The sequence below is a fragment of the Cavia porcellus genome, unplaced genomic scaffold (assembly GCF_034190915.1).
Source record: "Cavia porcellus strain 051 isolate PalLab524CR breed Dunkin Hartley unplaced genomic scaffold, mCavPor4.1 scaffold_6, whole genome shotgun sequence".
In the NCBI taxonomy this organism is placed as follows: domain Eukaryota; kingdom Metazoa; phylum Chordata; class Mammalia; order Rodentia; family Caviidae; genus Cavia; species Cavia porcellus.
Window position 1 is genome coordinate 97,044,965 of NW_026947489.1, and position 25,400 is coordinate 97,070,364.

The 25,400-nt window shown below is 50.5% G+C and overlaps 1 protein-coding gene across 10 annotated transcripts in view; it reads left to right on the forward strand.

The window, feature by feature from the left end:
• The first annotated feature begins 6,844 nt into the window (after positions 1-6,844).
• Abcc8 (ATP binding cassette subfamily C member 8) overlaps positions 6,845-25,400 on the forward strand; it is a 69,785-nt gene continuing 51,229 nt past the window's right edge. For all 10 annotated transcript variants that reach the window (XR_010048393.1, XR_010048394.1, XR_010048395.1 and 7 more), the window contains exons 1-6: positions 6,845-7,080; positions 8,328-8,469; positions 12,920-13,041; positions 17,136-17,302; positions 18,770-19,012; positions 19,838-20,026. Coding sequence is in view for 7 of the 10 variants with exons in the window: in XM_063251783.1 (XP_063107853.1) it covers positions 6,933-7,080; positions 8,328-8,469; positions 12,920-13,041; positions 17,136-17,302; positions 18,770-19,012; positions 19,838-20,026 (1,011 nt within the window). In the remaining 3 variants the exon portion in view is untranslated. The remainder of the gene's footprint in view (positions 7,081-8,327; positions 8,470-12,919; positions 13,042-17,135; positions 17,303-18,769; positions 19,013-19,837; positions 20,027-25,400) is intronic.

The window sequence follows — 25,400 nt, forward strand, 5'->3', positions numbered from 1 at the left end:
CCTTCACAGCAAAATATAGATATATCTGACCAAATAGCTGAGCGCTATGGCCCGGCAGAGTTCACATATAAAATTAACCATCATACCATCTCTTGGCTCTACCCAGCTGGTTGGCTCTTCCTACACTATTTCAAATGCATTCTAACAGGAAGTGTAAGCCAGTGGATAAAACACACCTCTGTGCTGAGGAGTTACCCTGAGTAGCTCAATATGAGCATGTGGTCACCCCTGATTAGCTAGACCAGAGTCAACTTCCACTCGTGGAGCCTGGGATGGAGTTGATCCTGCCAGGACCCCACAGACTGAATGAAGGGGAAGGATGTGTTCCAAAAGGAAAACCAGAGAAAGTCTGGCTACAGAAGAAGGGTTGAAATGGATCTCAGCAAGCACAAAGGATGTCCCTAAGCACTGCTGCCCCCAGAAGTGCCCCCCTCCTTCTTTTCCTTTGGTTCCTGCCTGTCTTAGTTATTTTTTATTGGTCACTGAGACAAAATACCTGATGCCCAAAGTTGGGAAAGGAAAGGCTTATTTCTTACAGTTTTTGGAGATTTCAGTCCGTACTCAGTTGGCTCCCAGGCAGGGTGGCATGGTGGGGCGCAGTTTATGGCGGCTGCAAACAGCAAGGCAAAAACTGGCAAGAGAGACATGCCTTTTTCATGCCATTACAATGTATGCTGCCTCCACCCCTATGTGCGTGTAGCACTGACACCATCAATCCAAGCATTAGACAATGAACCAATCACAAATGCATAATGCAAAGGCATGAGGCCTGGGGCCACTGACATAAACCATGACACTGCCTTTCCTTTCCAGGGACCTACCCTGGAAAGGTCCTGTGGATTCTCGGTGTGTGGATGGACTAAGTAACCCCCAGCTGCTGGAGATGGCTGCTTGGCCACCACTTGGGGATGAGTAATGAGAAAATGAGAGGCCCTGCTATAACTCAAGACCCTCAGAGCTGAGATATAGAGTCCAACATTTATTCCCCAAAAGTCCTGGGAGGTACAAACTGAAATCAGACCTTGGCCACATGACTTAATTTCTGTCTTTGCTCTTCAGTTATAAAAGGGTTATAAATAATACCTACTTTATAGAATTGTAAGGATCAAAAGAGACAGAATAAAGTGCTTTGAAACAGTTCTTGGTTCTCAAATTAATATTTATTGTTTAAACCAGAGCTGGATAGAGCCAAGAGATGGTGCAAAGGTTAATTTTATATATGAACTCCACTGAGTCGTAGCACTCAAATATTTGGCCAGATAAATCTATATCTTGCTGTGATGTTGCAGAAACAGGAGGCTAGGGCCTGCTGTCCCTTAGGGCTGGAGTGTCCTAGTGGCAGGCACTCTGCCTCTGTGCCCTACCTGTACCTGGAGCAAATGGGTACAGGTCTGCTTGTGCACTCAGTGCAAAAAGTCCTTCATGAAGTCTCCATTTCTCAATGGAAGCAACCCTTGCTCCCCAGAGGGTCCACCAGCTGAGCATGTAAAGGCATGCATGTATGTGTCGGGGTTTTAATATTCATTGTTATTAATTTTATTCCAAATGCACGTGGAGATAGAAGAGATGGAGATTTCCTGTCAACTATTTTCTAATAGATAATACATATGTCATTCCCTTTCACCCAGACTTTACCTCTGGGATGATGTAAACAAAACCCAGTAGAAAATTCTCCGGCAGGAGAGGTAAGGAGTGGGAAACAATGGATGGTCTCTGTTTTGTAGACAGAGGATGAATACCCCCCTCCCTGCACACTGCGCACAGAGAAGAGGGAGAAAAACAATTTTGCTTCTTTGAGGAGGGATGGAAAGAATTAGGGATTCTCATACTGACCCTTAGAAATGTGACTATCTCGCGGGGCAGTAATTTCAACTTCCTGTCACCTTGGGGACTTAATCTTATGACCCGGTTCTGGCTATAACCTCTTGGCCTTCTTGAACATAAGGAAAGTTTTATTACTCTTTTTAAATTGTAAATTACACATAACATAAAATTTACTATCTCAATTATTTCTGAGTCCAGTTCAGTTACATTAACACCTACAATGTGTAACCATTACCATCATCCATCTCTAAATATGTGTCATCTTGTAAAACTGAAGCTCTGTACCAATTAAACAAACAAACAAACAAGAATTTCTAGGATAGCAGCCCCTGGCAACTACGTTTCTACTTCCTGTTTCTATGAATTGACTACTCCAGGTAATTTGCATATTTGTTCTTCTGTGATTGGTCTAGTCCACTTCCCTAATGTCCTCAAGGTTTGTCTATTGTGGCTTATGTTGGACTTTCCTTCTTCTTTAAGACTGAATAATAAGTATTCCATTGCATATATTACTTCATTTTATTTAACCAATCCATCTCTCAGTAGATGTTTGGGTTGCTCCCACATTTGTTTGCTTCTGTGAATAGGGTTGCTATATCCACCCATGGAGGCAAAAATACCTCCTCAAGGTCCTGCTTTTGATTCTTTTAGGACTATGCCTCAAAGCAGAATTGCTGAGTACATTTTATTATCCCTTTGGAAAGGAAACATTACCTAGACAAATAGCTACTGGTCTAAATTTCATGTATTTGGAGGGCAGAATGCCTCTAGGGAAAGAGAAAGCACAATTCCTTATTTTTATGTTCTTTATGTCGTACATTTCAAGTCTCAGGAGGCCTAGGCTTTTAACAGGAGCTCAGAGAAATCTGATGAAGCATTATTTCCCTGTCCACAACCACATGAAGGGTGCTAGAGCCAGGTTGACAGTGGCAGGTTCTCGGTGGGCATCACTGGCAGGCAGTGAAGGCAGCCACCTCAAAGAAAGCAGCTCTTTCCTGTCTGGCTGTAGGTGGCACAGCTTGGACTACTCTGGCTATATAGATCCTTCATCCAGCCAGGGCAATTCTGAGAGCACAGACCTACCTTCAGGCCTACCGCTCCCCTGACAGGTACCACTGGGAAAAACCCTACCTGATACAACTCCAGACACGACAACACCCAGAAGCCACCCACCAGCAACTCCCAGGCCTGCTTTTCTTAGTGAGAGTCCTCAGATGGATTTAGATAGTGTTTACAAACCCCAGCATAAGGATCCCTTTTTGAATAGGAGTCCAAAGCTTTTATCACATTTGCAAAACTGCCTCTGATTTAAAAGAGGTTAACCCCACTCTCAAAAAAGAGCGATGATAAAAATAAACATAAACCTTAATAGTGCGGTGTTAGAAACTCCCAAGAGACTTGCATCCTTTGAGCAAGCCCTGGATTCATTGTTTTATCTCTGCCAATTCAGAGGGTGCCTAGCACAGTCTCAGAGACCAGTAAAAATGTATCCCTGATTGAAGAGTAATCTGCAAAAACAAAGAAAATACATCTCTGATGGCACCATGCAAGTTAGTGAGAAGGTTGAAACCAATTTATGGGCGTCAATTTTCCACTTAGCTGAACAAGTACACAGCTGTTACATCCAGGGGTAAACACGATCACTGATGGAGTCATTCACTCAATGCATCCACTGATTCATTCATCTGCTTTACAAATATTTATTGACATTATTAACTCTGTGCCAGAACTGAAGCCCTCTGAGACTCAGTCTTAGCCCTTTAACAGCTCCCAGCTCAGTGGGGCATTCAGAACCCATAAATGAATCATCCCAGTGTGGGCAGTGAGGGCGATGATGAGACTGTACACAGCACAGGGGGACCCACAGAAGGGACATTTTAGTGTGTCCACATTAGGAGGCACGATCTCTTTTTGATAGCCATTGGTAGAGGAAGCAAATGGATTCTAAACCCAGCCAAATCTGGGTTCCAACCAAAGTTCTGCATCCTACAGGACTGTGTGAGCCAGGATCACTTTCCTAAGGACACTAAGACTCACGTCATAGGGTTACACAGGAACTCAGTTGGCACGCCGCAGCTGCTTAACAAGCATCTAGTACCTATCACCTCAGTTACAGACTGCTGCCCCCACTGGCTGTGCCGGGATATTTCTGCCCACTAGGGAAGCAAGCAGCATCTCCATGCTGTCCTCCCCACCTGGTCCTGCCAGGGCTTAGTGTTTGAGATAGCAGAGAGATTCGATGCCATTACTCCAGTTGCAGTGAAAAGGGGCTGCTTCTCTCTGACCTTCTTTCCAAAGCTTCTCCAGGCCCTGTCTTCTGCCCTAGCCCGAGCACACATAACACATTAAATAATTATCTTTTCGAGGACATACTAGCTATCAGAAAAATAAAACAGTACTGAGAAATTATATCCACCAATTTGAAATTTTAATGTACACATTTTAGCTAAAAAGATTTTTGGCTCTACATGGGTCATGAGAGGGGAATCTAAGTGATGCTTTCTTGGAATGGATAAATGCTAGGCAGCAGCTGTGCATCTGTCTCAGTGCCCCTGTCTCCCACACTCCCATCCTCCAGGATCTCTACTGGCCAGAGTGGAGAGTTCTTTCTCTGACCACGTGGCTTCTTCCCTTTGCCCACACAGAATCACCTGCAGTCTCAGAACTGCTCATGCTTGCTACCCTCCTTCCCCAAATTCTAACCAGTACACAAGTGTTCTAGTCCAGGCTGCCAGCTATGACAAAAGAACCATGGACCAGGTGGCTTATCAAAAACAGGAACTTATTTCTTACAGTTCCACTGGCCAGTAGCCGAAGGCCAAGGTGGCAGGAGAATCAGTGTCTGGTGAGGGCTTCACAGACAGCTGTCTTCTCACTGGAACCCTACAAGGCAGAAGGGGCAAATGAACTCTCTCAGGACTTTTTTATTTATAGCATAGATCCCATCCATGAGGCTACTTCCCACATGACCTAGGCATCTCCCCAAGGCTCCACCTCCTAACACCGCGATCTGGGGAGCTGGCATTTGGGAGGACATAAGCATTCAGTTCACTGTGAGAAGGAGGTCAGCCATACATTGACTGGCCAAGTCTACTTCCATTTAAAAATGAGGTTGTCCAGAGACATAAAACTAGCAGTGGCGGAGGCAATACTAGAAAGCGTGGTCTTTGAAAACAAAGATATGAGTATTGTCATGCATTGTTTACCACACATTGTTTCCCAGAATGTGTCATTAGATAATGCTGTCATGTGAACATCAAGTGTGACTTACACAAACTAAGAGATCAGTGACATCATTGGACCATGCAGTGTTATGAGGCCACTGTCCTGTATACCAGGCTTAGCAGATGTAATTATGCGGTGCATGAGTGTACTACCGAAAAGAAACACAGCATGGCCAAAAGTGTGAAACACTGAAGCTCAAACTACAAAAATGAGCAACAGGCTGAAAGTATGAAAAAAAACTTGGAACCCCTCCTCCAAAAAAAGAAAAAGAAAGTTTAAAAGAAAGAAGTCTTGCTGAGTGACTACAGGAACACGATCTCATCTCTCTAAACCTAAGGGTCTCATCGGTAAGGAAAGTAGATGGCGACAGTGCACACGTCTCTGAGCCCTAACACATACCAAGCGCTAGCCTATTCCATGTTCAGGTCTCCGCTGCCCCTGCAGGCTGCTGTTCACTATAGTGCCTGAGCTCACAGCACACACACAACTCAATCTCCAGCCTTTGCTCATACACTTTTTCTGTTTGGCTGCATTGTCCCTAGTGCTGGACATTAAGTGTCACCGTTTTCACTATTTTAGCTGATGTTGAAAAGCCAAAGTCTTTTTGCTTCAGAGATAGTCCTACAGGTTGGGGACTGAATAAGACCATGGGCCCCTGAGCCCCTGCCCACCCCAGGCTGCACCCTCAGTTGTAGTGTCTGGGTCTAGGAGGCAAAGCCTAGCTTTGGGAGGCAGTGGGCTAGAAAGGCTCTAAGTAGTGTTAGCCCAGGCTCTAGAAGCTCCCAGGAAAAGGGCTAAAGGGCTCTTTCCTTGACATTCCCTGACCCTTCTTGCACCTACATGCACCTACACTCCATAACCCCAAATCCAGAAGTTTTTCCTTAAATTTAACCAAAAATCTACTATAATACAAACATTCCTGAGGCATAGCCCTGTGAGAATCTCATGGAAAAGTGTAAGAAGGCCCCACATTATCTTTACAATTTCACCCTGTCCTGGAACCTGTGAGGCCTGTCCCAGGTCAAGCTAATAATACCCACCCTCCCCAGGTCTGAATTCAGTCCATGCATAGGAAAAACACAAAAAGGGTTTCACCCTCACATTCTTCTCCCCAATGTACCTCTACTGCACCTCCTTTTTTCAGCCAGGGGTGAGCACCCCTTTCTCCCATTTTTCTGGTAGTCATTGCAAAGTTATGGTGTCTCACAGGCCTGAATAACAGGAGACAGTGGAGAGGCAGGATCTGCGGAGCTGGTGAGGACACCTTGGGTCAGTCCCTGAGCTTTGTTTCTAGGAGACTGAGGCAGGAGGATTGCAAGTTGAAGCCCACCCTGGGTGGTTTAGCAAGACTGTTTGAGAAGCAACCCATGACAGGAGTGATTACAACTGCATTTAGCAAGTGTTGCATGATCCTTGTGAGAAAGTTGTAGATTACCTCTGAGGCTGCCCCTAGCCCACTTCTGAACATTTCCTAGAGCCCAGAGTGGGAGGCGCCCTGAGCCACTCTGTCCGCATCCCACCTACCTTCCGGTTCTCACTGTACCCTCCCAGCCTTGCCCAGGTGAGTTTACCCTCGGGCTCCCAGTCCACAAACTCGCGGCCCACAGGGACCCTCTCCTCTCCCGACACGCGCATGCCCACCTGCCTCAATGCCCCCTCCCTCCTGCAGCGCCGGAGGCACTCGGGACAGCGACTCCCGCGGGGCAGCGTGGCCTAGGTGCTGGGGCGCGGCGCAGGTGGGGGCGGGGCGCGCCGGCGGGGCGGGGCGATGCCCGCGGGGGGCGGGGGCCTGAGGCGGGCGGGGCGCAGGGACCGAGGCGCGGGAGGCGCGCGGAGCCGGCGGAGTCCGAGCTGGAGCCCGCGGAGCCCACGCCGGCGTCGCCATGCCCCTGGCCTTCTGCGGCAGCGAGAACCACTCGGCCGCCTACCGGGTGGACCAGGGCGTCCTCAACAACGGCTGCTTCGTGGACGCGCTCAACGTGGTGCCGCACGTCTTCCTGCTCTTCATCACCTTCCCCATCCTCTTCATCGGTGAGCGCGCGCGCGCGGGCGGCGGAGGAGGGGAGCCGAGCCGAGGGATGGGGAGGCGGAGGGAAGGCGGCGACGCGCGCCCCACGCCCGGGACCGCCCGGCAGCCCCGGCCCCCCACTCGCGCCCCCGCGGGCTGCCCTGCCGTGGGGTCCCCCCGCGGGCACCTGCACTGGCACTCCGGCTCGCCCTTTCACTCTCTGGGGTGCCGCTCTACCCGCGCCAAACGCAACGGGCGTTCCCGACCCACGGGGTCCCCAAGTTTCTCCTCCGCGAGGATGGAGCCAGAGGAAAGCGGAGGTCCTCAGGAGCTCCGGGAAGATCGGGAGGGGTCTGCCGCACCCTCAGTGGCGCAGCGGCTGCAGCCGGGTCACCCCTCCCCCAAGGCTCGCTCCTTGTCGCTGCGGCTGGGCCTGGGACTGGGACAGGCTGCGCTTGGGAGCCGGGTGGAGGCCCCGCAAGCTCCTGTGTCGCCTTCGCCCCGACTCGGTGGTGATCAGTAGCCTCTGACTCGAGGATCCCGCGCCCTGGGCGAGGAGAAATGGAGCTGGGGTCTGGTATCCTGCTTCCTAGTGCCCCGTAGGGCGCGCGTCTCCCCGGTGCAACTTCTCTGAGCTACTCCGGGACACAGGGGGCCCCCACCGAGCTTCTGTCTGCTTGCTTGAAAGTGGTCTGCAAAGTTGGGCACCGGTGTCGGGGCAATCTGTGGGGCAGTCGGTGTGTGCATCTTCACCCAGTCTCCCTCATCTCTCTCCAAGACCTTGCTAGCCCTGGCAAGTCAGCCCTGGCAACGCAAGGGTGCACCCTGCCTGTTCAAAATGTGTTCTTTCATTCTGAGATTCGCAAATCATAAAATGCACATGCAGCTTTGGGGAGGAGGAAGGATGGTCGTAAAATTAAAAAGAACTTACTATAGAAGCAAATGGCTTGTTATTTATCACAGCTAGACAGAAGTAGGAAAGAAACATGCAATACACACACATGTATGAAAAAGTTAAAAGGATTGGCATTTATACTTCTATTCTAGACTGAATGGTCTATTGATGACCCTCATGCAGGAGGTGACAGGTATATAAAAACCACGACCAGCCAGGATGTTCATTTCCTGTGTACCAGTTTTGGGGAATCCTCACACACATGTGTAGGAACCTGTACCCTGGACAAAATGCCCAAGCATTGGGGAAAAGGATCTGTTCCTGCAGCCTTCTCCAGGTGGGCTGGACCTTTACCTTTACCATCTCTGCCGGCAGGATGGGGCAGCCAGAGCTCCAAGGTACACATCCACCACAGCACATGGCTCCACTTCCCTGGCCACAACCTGCGCTGGATCCTCACCTTCATGCTACTCTTCGTCCTGGTGTGTGAGATCGCTGAGGGCATCCTGTCCGACGGGTAAGTGAATGAGGACTCAAGGGAGTGAATTGCTCCTGGATGCTTCTGGAAAGGCCCCAGCTCACTCACCTTCTACAAGCCAGTGCCAGTTGCTATTAAATCCAGCAACTTTTCATCCAGTATGAAGTGAACCAGGATCTTAGTGCCAGGCAGTAGACAGTAGACACATGTGAGACCCAGACCGTGCCTGAAGCCCTGGAGGGCAAAGAGACACAGATCTGCATGCCAAGGCCAAGTGAAATAATGTGATCTCTCTCCTGTATTAGAATGTCCCAACTCTTCCAGGGCAGGGAGACCTGAACAGCCTGCCTGTATACAGGTAGCTACTTTATTTGCTGACCTCTTGAGTGACAGGTCATAAAAGTAAATGCTCGAGTGCCAGGCCTCTCCCGCAAACTGCTCAAGTTGCCTTCTTGGGCAGAGGACTAAGCATATCACTCACTCTTGCTTAAGACTTTTCCTTGGTTCTCAGTTGTTTGCAAGATAACAGTCCCTGGGTCACTGGGCGGTGCCACCCACCTGCCTCTAGCTCATCCCTAAAGGCTCGCCCCTCCCCCTTTTCTGTGGGCCTCACATCTGCACCCCACGCCTCTGCTGTAGCACGGATGAAACTGGATATTAAAGTCTGTATCTATTTGCAGAACTGTCTCCTGAGTCAGGAAGGCCTGGAGGTTAGAATCTGGGTCTCATTCATCTTGGTATTCACAGTGCAAATTTGTCAAGTGCTTACAAGAATAAATAAACTCCTGTTACAAACAAGTATTCTAAGAGGAGAGAGGAAGCAGTGTTAAGGAGGCCCCATGGTTGCAGAGGCTTTGGAGCTGAGGCTGAAGGATGCCCAGGGTTCTGACTGGCAGAGAGGTTGAGGAGAGAGCAGAGCAGATAACAGTGGGGAGTCCTGCAGTGGGGCCATAGTGTTAAACACTTGCAGGGAAGCTGTGGAGGCAAAGAGAGCTTTGAAATCCAGACGTCACGTGTGGTGAGATGTGACCAGCATGGCACTTCAGGTGAAGGCAGCTGGCGACAGGGAGAGGCTGGAGGTGGGAAGAGATTGGTGAAGTCCAGGTGAGGAATGATTGTAGGTGGAATGGTGCGGCAGTGGTGAGGGAAGAGGAGATGGAGCAGACGTCTGCCTAAGGGAAAGGAGGGTGACTGCCTGGGCACAGAGACTGCGCAGGGGAGGGACACTGGGTCTCAGCCCCGCCCCTCAGAACTAGAATCAGCCCACACCCAAGCTCTACTCCTGCCTGGCTCCTGCAGCTGGCCTCAGGGGAATGGAATCCCCCCACAGTCAACCTCCTACCTCCCAGGCTTCTGCAGTCATCCTTGTGATAACTGCTTGCCTTGAGGGAGCAGCTCCTCCTGATAACCGTGGTCCCCCATGCCAGCAAGAAGCCCAGAGGGCACCCTGCTGCCTAACTAGCAGGTGGAAGTCTGCTTCATACCCCGAGCACCCCCTTCAAAGCAGCACATATGCTATTGAGGGGAGGAGTGCCTTGTGAACCTTCAGCCAAGAGTACACACAGGGTTAAAACTAGCTGGGTGACAGAGGACACCTTGCCCATCAAGAAGGAAGACCTGGGTCTTCTGCTAACACTTTTGCTCCATACTTTGCAAGTCGCCCATCTTTCAGTATCAGAAGGCAGCCGTGGAGGATGAAGTTAGTGAAAGGTCTAGATGTAGAGCCTGGGGTGTCAGAGCCCTGGGCAGGTGCCGTCTTCCCATGGGAAAATGGAAGGACTCTGTTAGGGACTCCTTCCTGCTGGCGGTCAGCTGCACTTGTGCCCCAGAGCAGCTCACTGCAGACAGCCAGCCCTTCTCTGAGGCACAGGTCACCTCCTGAGCAGGGCCTTCATCACCAGCCTTTATGCTCCCACACGTCTGGGTAGGCAGGCCCAGCAAGGGGCATGGGAAAGGGGTGGAGGAGAAGAGAAGTCACAGGCACTGCCCTGTGGCATGTCCTGGGTGCCCCAGCCTGGTGTTCAAGTCTGTCTGGAAACTTAGTGGGAAGGCAGGAGTGGGAGATAGCTAAGGCAGTGGTCTTCAAGCTTGGGTTTAGTTTAGGGAAATTTTCATTTTATGACTAATTGAGGCATATTAAACCCATAGGGCTCCCTGCCTTCCTTAGGGTATTATTTTTGTGTAAGATGCTCTGGATTCAGAACCAACGTGGCACAGAATTATAAGGAAGAGATGGATGGATGAATTGATGAATGGGTGGATAGATGGATGGATGGATGGATGGATGGATAGAAACTAGAATGAACCCCCAAATCACTATATACTGGATAAAGTCTGGGTATACAAACAGCTTTTACTTAATTTAAGGTATCATTCAGTAAGGCAGCTAAAATCTATTATAATGAGCTGTTTCATGAAATATCATTCCAATATGGATAATCCTCTACTTATTTTCCTTATAAAATTGTTAGTATTTTACCTTTTCTTGTAAAAAATAATTCTTTATTTAAACTCATGATACAACGTGTTGTGAGCCAGCTTTAAATTGTGTGAGAGTATATAAAGTTTTCAGAATTATTTCAAGGGGTACGAAGGAAAGAGTTTTGAAGACTCCCGCACAGTGTTAGTTGTTCCCAGTGATGACTGACTGCTCTCTGGTCTTTTTTTTTATACCTCATTCTTTTTTTGTCTTTTTCTTTTTTATCGGTACCAGGGATCGAACTCATGACTGCCTGCTTGCAAGGCAGGAGCTTACGCCGCTGAGCTAAACCCCCAGCCCCTGCTCTCTGGTCTTGTCCCTTTCTTACCTCCAGAACTAGTGTGAAGACCTTTGCCTGAGAATGTCTACTAATGTAGACTTAAGGATCAATGCTTGTGATCTCATTTAACAAGAAGCCTAGAAGTGGTCTTTTTCTGGTTGGTTTTGGGAACTCAGTGGTGTCAGCCAGGACCCAGCCTCCTCCTGTCTTTCTGTACCATTCTGTGCATCAGCCATGTCTTCCCCATGCTCCAAAGGGACTGTGCCACCCCAGGTGTCACTTAGGAAGGAAAGGGCAAGGGTGAAGGCAGTGTGCTCCCGACATGTCCCTTCCCCGTGGATTGGGTTCCGTGGCCACCCTCAGACCAGCCAGGGGCACAGAGGTGTGGAATTGCTCTGCTGCTAAACCATCCATTCCCAGGGCTGATAGGGAAACTGCCAGCGGATCAAGCGTGTGATTCTTTCCATAGTGGGGTGGATGTTACCTGATGAACAGCCCACGCTGCCTCTACACCTGCACCTTGGCCCTGCCAGAGCCTTTCAACGTAGGGTTCTTCTCCACATGTCCCTCCTCCTTCTCTGTTAAACTCCTACTCATCCTTCAAAGTCCAGCCTGGTGCCACCCACTCTGCGAGGCTCTCTCAGGTTGCCAGTCCATTCCCTTGTGTCCCCTCAGCCTCTGTCTGCGGCATCCCCGCCTTTCACTGCATAGTCAGACAGTAGCTCTCGGCATGGTGGCCCTCTCTGTACTGTCAGCTCCTCCTGGGCAGGGACCCTTGGCACACTGGATTGAAGAGCATTGCAAGCAAGAGCAGCACCGGGACAGGAGGCTGAGGCAGGTCCTCTGGAACAGAGGCTCCCAACACGGCTGGAGCAGGAAGAGCAGACCAGACAGAGCTCGCAAAGGGGCTGGCGACCACATCTCCTGGGCCCTTTGTGCTATGCTGAACCGTGAGGGTTTTGCTTTCGGCATGGGGGACCGTGGGAGGGGCGCAGTCAGGGTGAGCTAAGGTGAGATTCCTTGTCAGTCATGGAGAAGATGAGGTCTGGGGAAGGCTGTAGTTACCAAGGGCCTCATCACCAGGCCAGTCCTGCCACCACGGAGGCCCACGGAAGTGAAAACGAGGATGATACGAGCTGGTAGGAGGAGACGAGAGCAGTGATCTTGGGTATGTTACGCTGCCTCAGTTTCTACAACCATGAAATAGGGGAGACTACCCCTGATGGCTTCAGTGTATGATCATTAAACAAGTTAATGTACAGCAAGTCCTTAGAACTGCACCCGACACAGTAAGAGCTGAGCAAATGCTGACTTCCAGCAGTGCTGTTCCGGTGCCAGTGCTGGCTCATGCTGTTTGTGTCACTAACTGAGCTCTGATGCACTGGCACCTGGACTGCCCAGGAAGGGGACCCAGCTGGGTTCACTACCAAAAGGCAGTGCCAGCTTTCCTGTGGCCGTGGGCAAAACTGACTTCCTGTTTCCATGTTTGGTAAGCAAAGTCCCCGGGAAAGAAAGCCCTGGATTCCCCAGCCTGAACACCAAGCCCTCAGAGCATCACCATGTGGGCTCCTGGCCCCCGACCTGGCGGCATGCTCGGGTCTGGGCTGTGTAGAGGTGCTGGGATCATAAATGGAGCTGCAAGTGTGCCTGAAGACCCACTGTGTGCTGAGCAGTGGACACAAGCCCTCCCCACACTGACACCCTCTCTATCCTTCTCTCCCCACCCTTAGGGTGACTGAGTCCCGCCACCTGCACCTGTATATGCCAGCTGGGATGGCATTCATGGCTGCTGTCACCTCCGTGGTCTATTATCACAACATCGAGACCTCCAACTTCCCTAAGCTGCTGATCGGTAGGGGAAGGGGAGAGGGAGGGACAAAGGGGTACTTGTCTGGTGCCTTTGGGTGACATCTACTGAGGACTAACATTGTACCGGACACTGTTCCAGGTGGCAGAGATTCAAAAATCAAAAAAAAAAAAAAAAAAAAACAAAAGCAAAAACATCCCGTCTTCGTGGAGCTTGCAGTCTGGTGAAGTAGGCAAGCAAAGGTCAAAGATGAACAAATAGACGGTGATGTGGGAAGGAGGGGGTGGGGGTGCCGCTGCCTGGAGAAGGTGGTCAGGAGGCTCTCTGGTAAGCGTGGGTGTGCAGGCATTTTGGGGAGACTGTGTTTCGTGCAAATGCAGAAGCTTCCGTAGGAACAGAGTTGGCAGGAAGGCCAGTGTGGTGGAGCCGAGGGAGCAGGGGAAAGAGTGGCAGGAGGTTAGGCTGGGGCCCAGCAGGTGACAAGGGAGATGCCCAGGCTGTGGGCCTTAGCCCCTGGGCCGGTCAGGGGCAGAGCTGGTATGGTATGGGTCAGTCTCATAGGACATACTGAGCTGAGCTGTGGCAGAGGCGGCCAACTCCAGAGTCAAGAAGATGAGTGAGTTGCGCCTTTGGGGACAGCAGAGCAGGGAATGCATTGTCAGCAATCGTGGGTTTCTGGGTGACATCTGGGACGAGGTCACATGGAGAGGGAAGAGACGGGCCTAGCACAGAGCTACGCTGTGGCAGCACTTAGGCTCAGGGCAGGGTGCCCGCTTGCAGCTCCTGACCCCATGTGCTGGGTCCCAGGCACAAATGACAGTGACTCTTGCTGACTTTATTGAGCCTGCATTGTGGACCAGGCTCTGTACAGCGCTGCCCACCTGCCTCATCTCTGCTTCCTCCCGTCTGCCCTGTGTTACACCCGTGAGCATGAAATGCTGTCACCATGTTATGGGGGAGCAGAGGGTGTGTTCTACTCACAGGTCCACCTTCCTGTGTAAGGTGGGGTCCCCGCTGTCGGAATCATCCAGGAGACCTCCCAACACAGGACCCCCTGTGAGTGTAGATGGGGCTGGCGCAGCAGGTTGAGAGGGGAGATGTTAGCTGTGGGCTTTGGAGAGCCTGCTCCTCCCGTTTTGGGAGCAGCCCCTTATCTTCAGAGAACCCCTCGTTAACCCCCACACCCAGGCCCGGTGCCCCCTGGAGACACCTTGTCAGCCCTTGAGGAGTTTGCTTTCTCATACTGCAGCTAGCACCTCACCTCCCCTCTCCCTGAGCACCCACCTTCACCCCTGTGTGATTCGCCCTTTATTTTTAAAGGAACAGGAGCTTTCTCCCTTCGCTTCCCTTGCTGGAGTTTGACTCCCTGTGACAAGGGGCTGTACAGAGGCAGAAATTCCAGAACAGAGGAAAATGGAGGGAGTGCGCCTGTGAGCTGCAGGGATAGCGAGGGTCAGGGGTCCCAGGGTAAGTGCCAGCACCCTGAGAAGACTGATGGCTGGTCAAAGGCCTGGAGTCCTACAGAAAAGTGACAGTGATGTGTCTTAGAGTGTTCCATGAACCATAATTCTGGGCTCCAGATGAGGAGAAGGAAATAGTCTAAGAGAAAGACATGTTTGAGCTGAGAACTGAAACTGGTGGAAGCTTCAGGAAATGGCAACAGCACGTGCAAAGGCTCTGTGGTGGCAGGAACACAGTACGTTAACAAATGCCGAAGAAAGAGAGTGACTGGAGCATAGAGAGTGGAGGAGCTGGGCTGTGAAGGCTGCAGCCACAGGTTTTTGTGTCTATGCCAAGAGCAATGGGCGCTCACTGGGAGAAATTTGGATTTTTGAGGGTATGTACATGTGTGTGGTACCATATACAGAACATAAAATTTACCATTTTAACCACTTTTTTAAGCAATTTAAATTTTATCAGCCTCCCAGTTCATGCTGTTTGCTATATGACTACCATCCACCTCCGGAACTTTCTTGTCTTCCCAAGCTGAAATTCACTGGTTGTTAAACAATACTCCCTGCTACCCCCTCCCCTTAGCCCCTGGCAGCCACCTTCTGCTTTCTGTCCCCGAGTTGGACTATGCCAAGAACCTCATCCACCTGCCAGCACACACTCTTGTGCTTCGGTGACGGCCTTATCTCTCCTAGTATCTCCTCCTGGCCCACCCCGGGGGTAGTGCATGTCAGAATTGCCCCCTTTGAAGGCTGGATCACATCCCATTGCATGTCTTAGTATCCATTCATCTGCCAGGGGCCTCTGGGTCTTCCATTCTTTCACTGTCGTGAATCGCACCGCTGCAAACATGAGGGCACGGAGAGGTTTTAAACGGAGAGGATTTATGGCTGTATGGAGGCAGGATTGGAGAAGGGCAAGGGGGAAGCAGGGCGAGCAGTGAGAAGCCTCAAGGTGGCTCACGGGAGACACTGGTGGCCTGGACTTGGGTGCCATGGGGGTAGAGAGCAGTGGATGGATTCCACGTAGCTAGGAGGAAAATGGGAAAAAACTTGGTAAGGGCTGGGTGCCAGGCTCAGGGAGAGGGGGAGAGACGGGCTGGGGACCCAGGGCTTGGAGCTCACCAGCAGCAGCCTGCGTCTCTGTCTGCCCATTGCACCTCTTCTCCCAGCCGAACAGGGAATTCTGCTGTGTCTGCGAACAGGCTGCAGGCTCAGCCCTGCAGGGTACAACCAGGGAGACGCCCTCTGGGTCCACCACTAGCCCCCTCCGTGACCTGGCATAAGACACGGGGGCTCTGTGAACCTCAGTGTCCTCCCCTGGAAAGGAGGAGTAAGCCCCTGCCTCAATCGCAGGGTTGTTATGAAGGCAAAATCAGAGCACATCGGTGATGAGACCGTGTGAGGTGCATTTTTAAACCATGCTCCCAGCAAGGGTCCTCACTAAGGATAAGAGAAGTTCTGATCCCGGAGAAAGAATCTGCAGAGAGAGCAGGGTCACAGGGGTAGGGTGGGCTTCTGCAGTGGGTTCCTGTGACCTGGACCCTGGTCCATCCTGGAAGGACATCACTGCAGGCTGAGGGCTGCTACCCCGCTGTCCTTGGGCCCTCACTGGGACCTGAGGTAGATGGCATCAGCTGCCCTGGGCATGCTCTGCCCTGGCCGTGTAGTGAGGCCAACATCTTGATCTGCTTCCCAGCCCAGAGCCGCTGATGCCAGCTGCTGTCCCCTGGGATGGTAGGCTGGACGCGGGTGGCCTTCATTCCCCATGGGTCCTCTCGAGTCTTACTGCATGTGGCTGTAGGCGCTGGGAGGGTGGGAGCTGTGGTGCTAGAGCACTCCCAACCCCTACCAAGGATGACTTAACTGGGTGTTGCTGGCTTTTGCTGTCCTGCCCTGACTGAGGTTAGGGGGAAGGGCAAGAATTTAGAACAGAATCCACCAATGGCTTCTGACCATCACTTTGCCCCAAATCTGAAATCCAGAGATAATGAAAATATCATCAACTGATGCCCAGAGCACTCATCACACGCCAGGCTCACCATGCTGAGGACCTTCCATATGTTGCCCACTCTTTTTCTGGCATGACCCGACAGCAAGCTCCTTTCTGGAGTCCCAGTTCCCTCATCTGCAAAATAAATGAGCATGAAGACCTTCTCAGTTTGAGAATGCCACAAGAAAGTCACCAGAGCTTAGAGCTTGCATACCTGGGTTCTGCTGCTCGCCCAGCCCAGCACGGACACTTAATCTGCATTTAGTCACCCAACCTTTGTGAGCCTCAGTCCCTTTGCCTGCTAAGGTGGGGGTGCTGACAGTTCTCCCCCTACGGTGTTGTCCTGAGGACTAAATGAGATGATGTGGTTAAGTGCTTCCTTGGCACATTGCCTGAACCTTAGTTAAATTCAAGAAATAAGTTTCCCGTTCTTCTGATTATGTTTTGTTTAAAGGAGAATTGTGTGGTCAGTTTGACCGATGAGGTCCTTGATGCCTGTGATGGACTCTGTGATGTGCGAGCACCGTCTCAAGGGGACGCTCTGTGGAGTAATCACACACATGCATCTCTTAGCAGAAATGTGTGCACACACCCCCTCCTGGGCACAGTCTTCTCTCTCTTCTCCCTCATGCTTGCACACACGTGAACATGCACACTCACGTGTGCACACACGTCTCCTGTGCTCTTCTGTCCAGCTCTGCTCATCTACTGGATCTTGGCCTTCGTCACCAAGACCATCAAGTTTGTCAAGTTTTACCACCACGCCATCAGCTTCTCGCAGCTGCGCTTCTGCCTCACAGGGCTGCTGGTAGTGCTGTACGGGATGCTGCTCCTCGTGGAGGTCAACGTCATCAGGGTGAGGGTAAGCAGGCCACCGTTGGGTGCACCTGGGCCAGGGCAGGAGCAGGGAAGGTCCCAGGCTGCAGCTGGCCATGCCCAAGAAGAATCCACCTGGCTTTGCTTGTCCTGAAGAGGGGTTGGGGTTCTTGGGAGAAGCTTGGGGAGCCATCCCTCGGGCCCTGGCCTCTCTGCCAGGCTCCAGAGGGTGAAGAGAAGACACCTGGTTCACCCAGGGTGAAGGGTGGGTGACTCTCATAGACAGGGAGAGAAATTTCTCATAGGCAGGGCAGGGTTGGGCTCTTCTCCTGGCTCCTTTTTTTTGAGGCAGGGAGACTTAATTTGTGCTTTTCACGTACTCATGCGTATTCTTTAATGAGTAGGCCTGAGGGCGCTGTGTCCTTTGCTTTGTAATCCTTAGTCTTCTCCCATCCTCCCTCCCTCTTCCCTGCCTCCGGGTCAGCCTTCTCCTTCCCTGCCTCTCTCCCCACCTTCCTGCTTAACCAGAGGAGTAACCTAGTTTGTCTTTCCATACTGTTTGTGTTAATATAACGCCATACACAATTTTCTAAAATATCTGTTCAGGTTTTCTTTTTCTCTCAACACATGTAAATAGATGCTTTTCTCCCTAAATATTTGCTTCCTACAAACGGGATCATATTACATGGTTTTCTGCATTGTGCTTTTCTCACCCAGCAAATTATGCCTTAGGACTCCTTCCAAGCCGCATGACATCCCTAATTCAGTTTTCTTAATGGCTGCATTATGTTTCATCAAGGGACGACCTGTCACCCTCCTGAGGGGTGTTCACCTTGGTGCCAAGTGCTTGCCGCCATAAGTTATGCATATTGAATACACTTGTATCTGTGTGTATTGGTGCTTTTGTTTTTGAGGAAGTGAGACCAAGGAGCGCTTGCCAGATCAAAGGCTGTATGTATTTACAGGTTCAGTCAGTGTCACAGAGCATCAGCCACTCACAATGAATGAGAAAAGCTTTCCCGTCCTGCGGTCCTTTCTGGTTTGGGCCTTCTGATGAGTGAAGTGCTACTTTATTTTTCCTTTCTCAGGTTGCTCTACCTTCCCTCACCTCATAGCACCCCTGGGGTCCAGGCACCAACTCCTTCAGAGAAGGGAAAGCATGTTAGATGAGGCTGGTCCAGGAGACAGGATTTCAACTCACATCTGACTTGGGTTCTGTATACTCTGTGAAATGTGACAGTTTCTTTATGGATCCATGTTCCCCTCGGATTCAATTTAAACTCAACCCAGCAGAGCCAGTGGGTCTCAGAAGACCTTGCTGTGTAGACACAAATTGAGGACACCCTGGCTTTGGGCACTAAGCGGGGTTGAAGGAACCTTTTCCTGGGAAATAGTTGGAGGCAGGGCAGCTGCATCTGTCTGAGGTGCAGCGTGGCTGTCACAGCCCTGGATCCTTGCAGAGCTGGGCAGCCGAGGTGAGGACATGCCCTCACCCACCGGCCATGCCCCACAGAGATACATCTTCTTCAAGACACCAAGGGAGGTGAAGCCGCCCGAGGACCTGCAGGACCTAGGTGTGCGATTTCTACAGCCCTTTGTGAACCTGCTGTCCAAGGGCACCTACTGGTGGATGAACGCCTTCATCAAGACGGCCCACAAGAAGCCCATTGACCTGCGCGCCATTGGGAAGCTGCCCATTGCCATGAGGGCTCTCACCAACTACCGGCGGCTCTGTGAGGCCTTCGATGCCCAAGCGGTCAGTGGGGGCAAGGCCACATCACCCATTCCCTGCCCTCTAGTGTAAAGTTACAGACAAGGATCTGGGGAGACATTGGGTCAAAATCTTGGTGGGACAGCTGGGCAAACTGAGGTCCAATGAAGGAAAGATGTGCACCTTAAGTCACACAGATTCATAGGACAGTTGCAGTTGGAATGGCCCAATATACTCATTGTCCAGATGGGGAAACTGAGGACCTGATGAGGAAAATAACCCCACTGGACTTCCCCAGCCTGCTGCTCATCCTTCTGCAGCTCAGTGACTGTGGGACTTTTCACCCAGTTTGGAAGGCAGGGATTACAGTAACTCAGTTTGGCCAGGCAGAGGACTCCCTGTATCACTAAGGAGGAAACAGGCCCTGAGTGAGGCCACCGCTGCCCAGAACTGGCCTACAGCTGGTAGGTGGCAGAGCCAGTCTCGTGACTCGCAATCCAGTGTTCTTTCACTGCCTCTGCCCTAGTTCCAGGGGAGAAACTGAGGCAGACAGTAGCAGGTGGTCACGGGTAAGTGTGGCACATATCTCTCTCAGTGTGAGGCTGTGTTCACCACATAGTTCCTGACAAGCTGTGTGACCTTGAGCAGTCTTCTGGCCTCAGTTTCCCCATCTGGACAATGAGTATTGATAGGAGCCCATCCAGCTGTGCACTTGGTGATTCCATGATTTCTTCCTGGAGTTCATTGATTTGTAGAGTTCGTGGCCACTGGGTTCCCCCAGACAGCAGGAGCTGGGGACATCCTGGGAGCTGGGCCCTGCCATGAATGAGCCCTCGGCCATTCTGACTGGCCATGGGTCTCTCTGGGCAGCGGAAGGACACACAGAGTGCAAAGGGTGCCAGGGCCATCTGGCGGGCACTCTGCCATGCCTTCGGGAGACGCCTGGTCCTCAGCAGCACGTTCCGCATCTTGGCCGACTTGCTGGGCTTTGCCGGGCCGCTGTGCATCTTTGGGATCGTGGACCATCTTGGAAAGGAGAACCGTGTCTTCCAGCCCAAGGTAGGCCCTGTGGGGCAGGTGGGGCTCCCCCTAGAAGTCTGTCTGTCTCATGCAGATGTGCCGCAGCATGCAGGAGACCAGTGTATGTGAACCATGGGCACACTGAGGTGCCCTCACTCAGGCAGAGCCCTCAGCAAATCTTCTTCCTCTGTATGTGGCCAACTAAAATACCAGCTTGCACCCCAAGGGTTTTATGGCACACAGCTCTGCTTATCCCCTCATTGTCACTGTCACTACTCCTATTGCAAAGTCATGCTGAAAGTTTCAGGGGCCACCCAGTGGCCCCTGTGTCTGTAGCTTATTAGATGTGCTATGTTTAGTTTTTGTCCTCATCATCAGCTCTAAAGGTGGCAGGGTTCTGTCTTTTTCAGTTCTGTGTGTCCTAGGTCTCCTGGTTCTGCAGAGGCATTTGGAGGAGGGGAAAGTGAGGAAGCGTCTGTGGCTGAGTAGGGTTTTTTCTTCTACTCCAAATTGTGTTCAAGGCCACCCTGGTTTTATTAAAGTGTTGAATTTTCCATTAAAATTTTTAAAGAGTTCTGTGGCTTCAGGATACTTGAAATCTATTAGGTTGATGTCCAGTGGTCTTTCCATCTCTAAAGATGTTAGGAGCTGAAATGTTTTAAACAAGAGAAAACCTTTTCTGGAGATTATTTTTCCCTATTTGTAGCAATAGTAGCCTCTTTGGGGACTGAGAGGCATTTGTGGTCACTTAGTAGGAAACTGTTAGCCCTGATAAGACTCAGGGTTGTGTTTTCCATTGAGGATGTCATTGTAACATTTTAACCACAGACAGCCCAGAAGCAATTCAGAGATTCTGTAACTAGGGCTCTTAGTAATTTACAACAGCCCAGCTGTTGTATAACGTTAATTCATCACATAAGTGCTAAACTCACAGATAACCAGTCGGCAGGAGGATTATATTAACTTTTCTAGAGATATAATTAGTCAACTGAGCACTTTTGGTCAGAAATATGAGATATAAACTAAGTGTGTTTGCCAAAATTATTCAGTAAGTGTTTATTGAACTCTATTTTATGCCAGTCCAGGTAGGCTGTGAGAACATACAGCAGTGGTTATGATGATGATGGCAATAAATGACCACTTAGTGACCACTTGGTACATAGCTGGCTGTGGGAAGGAGTTAGCCCTATGTTATCTCATTTAACCCCTAAAAACGCTTTGAAACATTTTTTTTTAATAATCATATTGAGGTATATTTTCTGAATCATAGAATTCATGGATTCAGTATTCTTATCCCCATTTTACTGATGAGAAATTTGAGATTCAGAGAGGTTCAGTAACTTTCCCCAGGATCTCTCAGCTAGTTAGTAACAGGATTTGAATCCAAGTCTAGGCACTTATACCCATGATACAAAATTGATTAGTGTAATTAAACCATCACCTCTGGCTCCAAGGATGTGAAATCCAATGAAAAATAGAGAAATCTAAAAATATTTTTATACACATGTTGCACATGACTGTGGAAGGAATATACACATGCAGGGAACTACAGGAAGCCTGACGAGTTAAGCCAGCGGTCATAGGCAGCTTCATGGAGGAGGGGTATTTGAATGGGGCCTTGACAGATGAATGGGAGTTAGCCAAATGAGACCTCTTGATCAGTCAAGAATGTGAGGATTTTTTGTTTGTTTATTTAGAAGTTGGTGGCATTGAATCCTTTTCTGGCCTTTTGAGCCTCTGACAGTTGCTTGTCCCCAACACAAGAGAGTGGAAGTGATGACTTCTGTCCACAGGAGTGGCACCTTCAGCGTTAGCCTGACCAGAGGCAGCATCAGAATGCTCTGCACTGGCATCCTCCAGGAACAAGGATCCGGTTGTTAGTTTTAGGGGGAAATGACATAAGCTAGGGCCTTTATCAGCCTGTCCACACCATCCTCTTCTTCCTGTGCTTCCCAGCCCAGCCCAAGAGGATTCTCTAAGGAGAGTGCTGGGAGGCAGGATGTACAGGGGCTGGCGAGCACAGCGCTTGGGATTAGTTCATCTGAGCATTCCCACAGCCATCTTTTTTCTTTTTATTTATACACAAATCCTAGGTTTTATTGCCCTCTCATTGGAATGCTCTGGTCCCAGTTCCTTATCAGCACACAAATCCCTGGGACAGATGGCCCTGCCTCAGTGGCAGCGGGCCTTATCAGATTTAGTATTTGTTCCCTGCAGTCCAAACACAATCAACGCATTTCCAACTTAGAAATGAGAGTTTCAAAGGCAATGCTGTTTTCAGCTTAGTCATACGATTGCCTGGAGAATGGCTTACAGAATTCTGCTTTGTGCTTTTTCTCTTTCTATTTTTAAAAATTTTTTTTTATTTTTGGTTTTTTTGAGACAGGGTCCCATTATGTAGTCCAGGCCTTGAGCTCTCTCCTTGCACTCAAGGCGACCCTCCTGCCACAGCCACCCAAGTGCTGGGATTAGAGGCAGCGCCACTGTGCCTGGCTTACTTTGTGCTTCTGAGCTCAGACAACAGGAAGCAGGTCATCCACTGAAGTGTTTTGGTTCATCGCCCTGAGTCTTCCCGGCGGTCACTCAGCTGAGTGTTGTGCTGGTCTTTGCAAACCTCAAAGGAGGAAGCTCCCTGGCTGTGTGCGACAGAGGAAACCCAGCTGAATGCCTCCTGGCACAGGCCATGCAGCCGGATGCCCACTGCCCTCTCTCATCAGCAGCTGCACTGCCCTTGTTTCCCCTTCCAGGACACTCACACTTAATAAGAAACCACGTCCTTGGCGTCCATGTGGACAGTCGCTTCTGTTCCTCTTTAATTCCTGAAGTGTCTGTGACCCGCCAGGTCTCAGATGCTCCTGTCCTGGTCCCTCTGCCTCTCCTCAGGGAAAGCTGCGGCCCGGCTGGGCTGTGCCCTGATCTAGTTCCTTTCAGTCTCTCTCCTCCCAGCCCCCACTCCCAATCTGTCACCTGCCTCCCACAATGCCTCTGGCTGGAGGCCGAGAGAATTGGATTCAGAGTGAACTGCTGGTGTCTGAGACCTGTCAGGACTGCTTCTGACTAGGGCAGGAAAAGGAGGAGCAGGCCAGGGGGTTGGCAGAGGGGCCAGAACTTCAAAGGACCTCTGAGCCCCTGGGCACCGTCATGTAGTTATGAGCCTGTGTGTGTGTGTGTGTTTCTGTCCCCGTCATGCATCTTGTTCTGTGTGTGTGTTCTATTCCTATTTGGATCGCCATATATGTGACTGTCGCTGTGGGTAACTTAATGAACTTAAATGCATCGGTGTTTCTATGACTGGGTGGGGACATGTACTGTAACAACTGCAGTACCAAGTACATGGTGAGGGTGGTTTGGCTGATTTTGTAAAGTATTTTTTAAAAATTTTTAATTGAAAGCCAGGTGTGGTGGTGCATGCTTGTAATCCCAGCACTTGGGAGGCTGAGCCAGAAGGATCATTGCAAGTTCAAGACCAGACTGGGCTAAAAAGTGAGCTCAAGACCAGCCTGAACTGCACAGTGAGATCCTGTCTCAAAAAGACCAAAAAAATTTTTTTTTAATTTAAATATAATTTTTAAATGTATTAAATACTATGGTACTAGGGAAATCCCTGGAAGCAAGCACGACTTTTTCCCTGAGAGCTTGTGAAAACTGCAGGACCGAGGCATTTGATCTTCCGTAGCATTTAGCTTCCACCAAATGTTGAGTCATGGTCCTCGATCTTTTCTGTCCTGCTGTGGGGCCCTCACACCCCCTTTCCAAAGCTCTTTGCTCACAGACTCTTGGCTAGGCTGGTACTCACTTCTTAATCAAAACCTTGCTACTGCAGGTCCCATCCCTTTGAAACTGTCTCCACAAAGAGACTTAATTGTGACCTCATGACCTAGACCTGCAGAAGGTTTTCATTTTTTTTTAGATAGGTTACAAAATTCTTGATCCATAGAAGCATACGTTTTGACCCCAGGGTGTATTGCTTGGGAAGGGAATAGCCCAAAGGCTGCCTTTACAGCAATAAAAAGGGAATTGGTTGCCTGTTTAAAAATACACAAATATTGATGGGTGTACTTGACAAGCACCACCGATTCTCTCACCTACCCTAGTGCTCTGTCTTTTCCAGTTGTTGTGACACAGCATGGGTATGGTGTGTCACACTGCTGTCATGGTGATCAGTGACCTTGGGTGCCAGGTGATCCCACGAGTATCATAACGTCCCTAACGCTTCCCTGCGGTTGGACATTTGTGCTAACTCAGAAAGAGGCATCTCTGTGTACATAGCCACTTCCTTCTGTATGGTTACTTCCTTTGCTGTGATGCCATGTGTTTTGTTGCTTTAAAATAATGCATTCCATTCTCCAGGCTGGGGCTGTGCAGAGGGTGGCAGGACAGGAGAATCCCAGGGTACGTTAAACACCGCTGGGTTCTCCTAAGCCTGCATATTTTTGACCCAGAGTCTGCCAAGTGGGCGTCTCTCCATCCCCTACAAGCTACAAGTATATGTGATGACAGAACACTTAGAGTGGACTCGGGATGAGAACATCCGTGTCTCCTGACCTGCATGTGGCCTGGGACCGCTGCCTCATCGTGCAGAAACCCCATGTCCTCCTGTAAAGTGGGCAGCCAGGCACCCCTCCTCGTTAAGTATTGTGAGGACGGCGTTTTGTACCTGGTAAAAGCTCGCTCCTACTCCTCCCCAGTAGGGTCAGGTCTCTTCCCCTCGGCCTCATCTTACAGTGCATTTGCTGACTCCAGCCCAGCCTCACCCTTTTACCCTCTGCCTCCTCCTGCCTCTGTTTCTCCCACTGGAGCACCAGCACAGAGGATAGAGACCCTTGTAGGGCTGCCCTCTCAGGTCTCAGACACCCTTCTATAGTCCCCCTGTGTCTGCTTGCTGCTGCCCCCAGCCGAGAGACCTCTGTCCCTCACAGCAGAGGACAGACTGCTCTGAGCAGGACCAGACACTCTGGGGAGCCTCAAGAGCTGGCTTGGCTGGTAAACTGAAAGCAAGTCTTGCTTCTCCACTCCCTGAGTCCAAGACCCGGGAATATCTGACACTAGGACATGTCCTGCCCTTGTCACCCTCAGGTTCTTTCTCACTTTGTTCTAACCCCTTTTTACCCTGCAAGGGGTCCCATACCCTCCCAAAGAGCCTGAGGCTCAGGGCAGAGTCTCAGAAAGAGGAGAGTTCTGTCTTCATGGAAATATTGATGTGGCTGAGCTGGAGAGCTCTGGGCTTATCAGGATCAAAGTTTTTCTGGGAGCTAGAGATGCTGAATTTGGAAACAGACACACTGTTGTTCCCTGGTAACTTTAGCAACAAAGGCAGAATGTTCCCCTCCGCAGCTGATCATCTGAGATCTTGTTAGGAGTGCAGAGCCAGAACCTTAAATTCAGAAGAAAGTCCTGGAAGCCCATAAGACTG